Source organism: Arachis duranensis, chromosome 3 (assembly GCF_000817695.3).
Source record: "Arachis duranensis cultivar V14167 chromosome 3, aradu.V14167.gnm2.J7QH, whole genome shotgun sequence".
NCBI lineage: Eukaryota > Viridiplantae > Streptophyta > Magnoliopsida > Fabales > Fabaceae > Arachis > Arachis duranensis.
The window spans coordinates 120,937,052-120,942,631 of record NC_029774.3 but is presented as its reverse complement, the minus strand read 5'-3'; the positions used below and the strand labels follow the sequence as shown (position 1 = coordinate 120,942,631).

The window sequence follows — 5,580 nt, the reverse complement described above, 5'->3', positions numbered from 1 at the left end:
AATCGAATGAGACAAATTCGATTTACATGGAAACATAGCCCTGCATGGATAAATCGAAGGAGGTTATTTCGATTTACATGATTTTACTAAATCGAATTTCTCTATTTTGATTTAAATATAACTATGCTAAATCAAGTTTGTCTGATTGGATTTACATAAAAATGTCCTCTAAGGACATACATTTAACGATTTTTTATTTGGGTGATATACGTAATTTTTTCTTCTCTTTGGTTTATACATGTAATTTGTCCTATTTTTTACTCTTAAATTAATAATATTTATTTTGTATTAAAATAGAGAGTTATTAAGAAAAATACTAACGCATTGTTTGGTTTAAAGAAAATTGAATGAAAAGAAAATGTAAAGATAAAAAATAGATGGAAAATTAACTTTTCCTCTGTTTGAATCAGCATAGAAAATTGGGAGGAAAACAAAAAAATGGTACGGAAGCCATTCAAAATTTTTCTTCTGGGTCATGAGATGAAAAGTGAGAAAAAAGTATAAACAATAGTAAAAGTATAAATTTATCCTTCATATAAATAATGATAAAAATACATTGGTATATTATTATTTATATATAATATAGGAAAGGATATTAATATAAATTCACTTGGTTATGATTTTCTCTTTCTTTACTTTTTCTTCTATTCAAACTAAAAAAAATTTCTTCATATTTTCTTTCCATTCATTTTCTCTTCATCCAAACAATATAAAAAAAAAAATTAACTTTTCCTTCCATTTTCTTTCCTTCTATTTTCTTTCCTCTCATTTTCTATCTTTCATCCAAATAAAGTGTATAAGACCATAGAAACTTTGAGTATAAATTAAAATACATATTAAATTAAAAAAATTAGATAAATAATTAAATAATAAAAAACAATAAATTATATGGATATCTNGCCTTACTTCTTCCTGCGGATAGTAAAACGTTGAATCCATCCTGCCTCTATAATTATTAAAATCTAATAAATAAAATTAAATTTCAAAATTTATATAACCATCATTACATACATAACATAAATTTAGGGGTGGTAACGGGGCGGGTAGGGGCAGGTTTTCGCTCTACCTGACCCTGTCCCGCCGTACAACAACCCGCATAAAACCCGCCCCACTTCTTCTCGCGGATAGTAAAACGTTGAACCCTAACCCGCCCTTGCGGGTACCCCGCCTCGCTCCGCCCTACCCATCTCTATAATTATTAAAATCCAATAAATAAAATTAAATTTTAAAATTTATATAATCATCATTACATACATAACATAAATTAAAATAAAAATTTAAGTATAATATAATATTATTATTCATTTACTAATTATTTTATATATATGATACATATTATATATTAAAATTATATCTATTATATATATAGCAGGACAGGTAGAAGCGAATATTACCTAGACCCGATCCCATCCCACCCCTCCCAAAAATCCACTCCGCTAAAATTCACCTGAATACGGATGGATATTACCCGTTTCAAACTAATAAGACGAAGTGAATATCCGCGGGTTCGGATTATATTGCCATCCTAGTATTTCTCGAGTTATTAATATTATTAATAGGAGCCAGGGAGGGAACCCGCAGCTGAATTAGGTGCCGCTGCTTGGATCCTAAGGTTAGTTCATCTCTCCCTTAATTTTCTTCAATCTTGCGATAGAATTTGCCCAATGGAATCTATTGATTCACGTCAAGGCTTTTTCGTCACCGAGAAAATAGCTTTCCCCTTCTGACAAATTTTGCACCTTGATGATCCACAAGTGATTTTGCATATCCTCCAGTTGCTAGGTTGAATTCGAGAAGCCACTGGTTGTCATGATTCTGTCTCCTTACTGATCTTTTGAGATTTTAATATTTGAATGCTGATTTTTCTGCTTAACCGTTTTACTTTCCTTAATGAATTGTTGTTTTATTGTATGTTTTCCTTTTAATCTATGATAACTCATCAGATTGACAAACTCAGCATTGGGTGGCTTTGGTCTCCGTTAGAGAATGGATGGACTGAATAAGAATCAAGCAAACAAGTACAGTATAATTGTTCCTACGTACAATGAACGGCTCAACATTGGTCTCATAGTCTACCTCATCTTCAAGCATCTTAAGTAAGTTTTCCATTCTCTTCATGGCTCTTGCAATCCGCTTCTTCAGTTTACCGTATTCCTATGGGTATAAATTTATAATTTGCATCACCAATTTTGTATTTTGAGCTTGCTCCTTTGTGGAGAAGGTTGACAAAGAGTAGTCATTTTGTTATGCATTTGTGTTTCATGTGAAAATTTCAGAAAACCATCTTATATACCATATTGATACCGTGTTTATCTATCTTTATGGACACTCCTTTTCGTTGCCCAATTTAGGGATGTTGATTTTGAAGTTATCGTTGTGGATGATGGGAGTCCTGATGGTACCCAAGATATAGTAATACAACTGCAGAAAGTTTATGGAGAAGATCGAATTGTAAGCTCTACGAGTTAAACAACTAGTTATCTTTGATTTTCCCTCCTTTGTTTTTATCATTTAGGATAATCGAGCTTATTTCTTTGGTTCCAGCTTTTAAGACCGAGACCTAAGAAGCTGGGTTTAGGTATGTACCTGATACTTTTGCTAAATGATCTTGATTGTATTGGCCTTTGATACAATTCATGTGCAGGAACTGCTTATATTCATGGCATGAAGCATGCATCTGGAAATTTTGTTGTCATCATGGATGCTGATCTGTCACACCATGTAAGTTTTGCTGTATACATGTAAATGACAGATTGTGGTTATTAATAGTGATTAAATTTGGAAATAAATACTGAAAAATAAGAGAGAATAATTAGGTGAACTTCATTCTAGTTTAGACAATTATTAGTATGAGAAATGTGTTAACCTCTTCTTTTTTTTTTTTTTATGTTTCTTTATCTGATCTGTTTAGTTCTTCTGCAGCCAAAATATTTGCCAAGATTCATTAGGTAAGAGAAGCTTTCAATAATTCATTTCTTGCTCTCTTTTGAACTGCCTATGCCATCTTTATATGAGTACCTGTTACTATTGATCTCTCATGTTTTTCAGCAAGCAGATGGAAACTAGAGCAGATATAGTTACTGGTACTCGTTATGTTAAAGGTGGTGGTGTGCACGGATGGAATCTTATGCGCAAACTAACAAGCAGGGGAGCAAATGTTCTTGCTCAAACTTTTTTATGGCCCGGTGTCTCAGATTTGACAGGATCATTTAGGTATTGATCTTGATAATTTGTAATAAATACATTGTTGAGAGTAAGTTTCTCCCTTGTTTCCATGATTTGAAATAAATTTATTCTTGTTCTTTGTAGACTTTATAGGAAGTCTGTTCTTGAAGACATCATTAGTTGCTGTGTTAGTAAGGGATATGTCTTTCAAATGGAGATGATAGTAAGAGCATCCAGAAAAGGATACCATATTGAAGAGGTACATTTACATAATGATGTTTATAATATAGGTTAACCTGGTTGTTTTGTTGACTTTCATTAGTTCATAGCTCTTGATTTAGATGTGTATTAGCGTTGATCATTTGTATACAACATACAAGTGTGTGCTTTATTTTGAGACAATTAGTGCAATGTCGGTGCTAGTTCCCACTGTAGTTGTGCCTTTGACGGTCACCTTGTGAAATTTACCTTAACATACAAAAGTAGATAGGCCTTGGTCTTCAGTAGGTATCCATGAGATTTGGAACGATGTTGAACACATAAACAAATCACAAAAGAAACATTTTCTAATAGCACTGAATTGGCTGGACATTGGAATTCTTCTCAGGCTTGGCTCTATTCTTTTCTATTGATCTTTCTCTTTTTGTGAGTTATATTATTTGCTTGCCACTAGGCATAAACATGACCGGTAGTTTAATACAGCGAAGTAAGCACTTAATGATTAGATAAAACAATGATGCTACAAAATTTCACATTTGAATCTACGTATGAAACATCTCTCATGATGGCAACTTGAGTGAGGACTGGGTGACTAAGAGTTCATAATTCACTTTGGAGCTGACTTTAGTTTCGCATACATACAGGTTCCAATCACATTTGTTGATAGAGTATTTGGAAGTTCAAAACTTGGTGGATCGGAGATTGTTGAATACCTGAAAGGCCTAGCATATCTTTTGGTGACAACATAAAAAGATAAATCATCCATGTCTCACATTTTAGCAAAAAAGGAACTATATAGAGACTTGGTAAAATCTTATCATTTGTTTTTCTAATTTAGTGGGAAGCATTGTTCCGTGTGTTTACAACCTTTTGTGGAATTTGTAATTTTAACCATGTGATTTTAAGTTTTTAACCATCTTGTTCGGTTTTTGCTGAAGTTATGACACTGAGCTTTTCTTGAAATGTTCACACTCACTATTAGCGCAGATCGGGCTTAAAAGAATTAATTTACCATGTGGTAATATTTAAGCCATCTGTATACTATTTTTATTAAAATTTTATTCTTCATCACGATTTGTGTATTTTTTTCTATGGTATTCTTTAATTTAGCACGATAAAGATTAATTCATTGCAAATTAAAATTCTGTTTAATAGTTTATCGCTGTCTAATTACTTGTTATATGGACAAGATAAAATTTAAATATTAGACATTTACTTAAACCATAGTGAGCTAATCACTAACTAAATTTAAATTAGTTGCGCTTATTTTTTTATTTTTTGTTTATGGTATCTTCTAGTCTTATAGATTAAATACTAATTCATCATGAATCTAACCTTTATTTGAGAGCTTATTACTGATTAATGAGTTGGTATATATAAAATAGAAATTCAAATTTCTTATGCTTGCTTAAACGAGTGACCAGAAGAGAAAATAATACATGTTGGTTAAAAAACAAAAAATAACAAATGAGAAAATTTATAAAAAAAAATTTGAAATAAAAAAGGAAAAAGGAGATGTGACCCGAATATTGCAAATGCGAAATCATCCACTTTCTTATCCTCAGGTAGCCTCACCCTCAAACCTGTTTGCACTTTTCATCAGAGACACTCTCCGGCCTCCGCTCCTCCTGTGCTCGCCGCCACTGCTGCTTCAGCTCCTTCCCCTCACGTTCCCCGTGGTGTTTACTACGTTAGTGGTCGGTGGTGCTCTGTCTTTGCCTGTGCTTCTCCGCCATTCGCATCTGCTTCTGCTCCGCCATTTCTTCCGCTTCCTCTCTCTCCTTCGGGTACATCTTCACTCCGCCAGTCACCCTTCTTTTTAATGCTTTGACAATAAATAATTGTGATTAATATGATTTTAACAATTATTACAATAACAATAAGAATGTGATAATGAGATTGATTTTGTTTTGGCGCGTTCAGTGAAGTGCTCAACATATTCCTTCTTCTTCAGCCTCTGTTCGGATTCAAGTCTTTGCTGATTTCAGTGCTCATCACACACTCATTCAAGTGTATAGCTGACTTCGTAATTGGATTGTTACTTATGTAATTGGTTAATAACCGGTTTTCTCATTTAAAACCAGTTTTATTTACTAACCTAAATCAAATTTCTAGTTAACTGAAATCAGGTTTGGTTTTTTGGTTAACCTTAACCATGTAGAGCTACTGCATACTAACTGAATATGGCGTCCATGC

The 5,580-nt window shown here is 32.9% G+C and overlaps 2 protein-coding genes across 2 annotated transcripts in view; both read left to right on the top strand.

Annotated features, from left to right (window-relative positions):
- Positions 1-1,636: 1,636 nt before the first annotated feature.
- On the top strand, positions 1,637-4,270 carry LOC107480740 (dolichol-phosphate mannosyltransferase subunit 1). The gene is made up of 9 exons (XM_052258955.1): positions 1,637-1,803; positions 1,944-2,096; positions 2,352-2,451; positions 2,545-2,578; positions 2,645-2,721; positions 2,923-2,948; positions 3,049-3,213; positions 3,310-3,424; positions 4,029-4,270. Exons 2-9 carry the CDS (start codon positions 1,987-1,989, stop codon positions 4,131-4,133), a joined length of 732 nt encoding a protein of 243 aa, XP_052114915.1. The 5' UTR covers positions 1,637-1,803; positions 1,944-1,986; the 3' UTR covers positions 4,134-4,270.
- Positions 4,271-5,111: 841 nt separating this feature from the next.
- The window catches only part of LOC107480741 (magnesium-chelatase subunit ChlI, chloroplastic), a gene marked incomplete in the record, with an annotated part of 2,763 nt that continues 2,294 nt past the window's right edge, over positions 5,112-5,580 (top strand). The window contains 3 exon segments of the mRNA XM_021139047.2: positions 5,112-5,171; positions 5,308-5,396; positions 5,546-5,580. Coding sequence (XP_020994706.1) covers positions 5,568-5,580 — 13 coding nt within the window.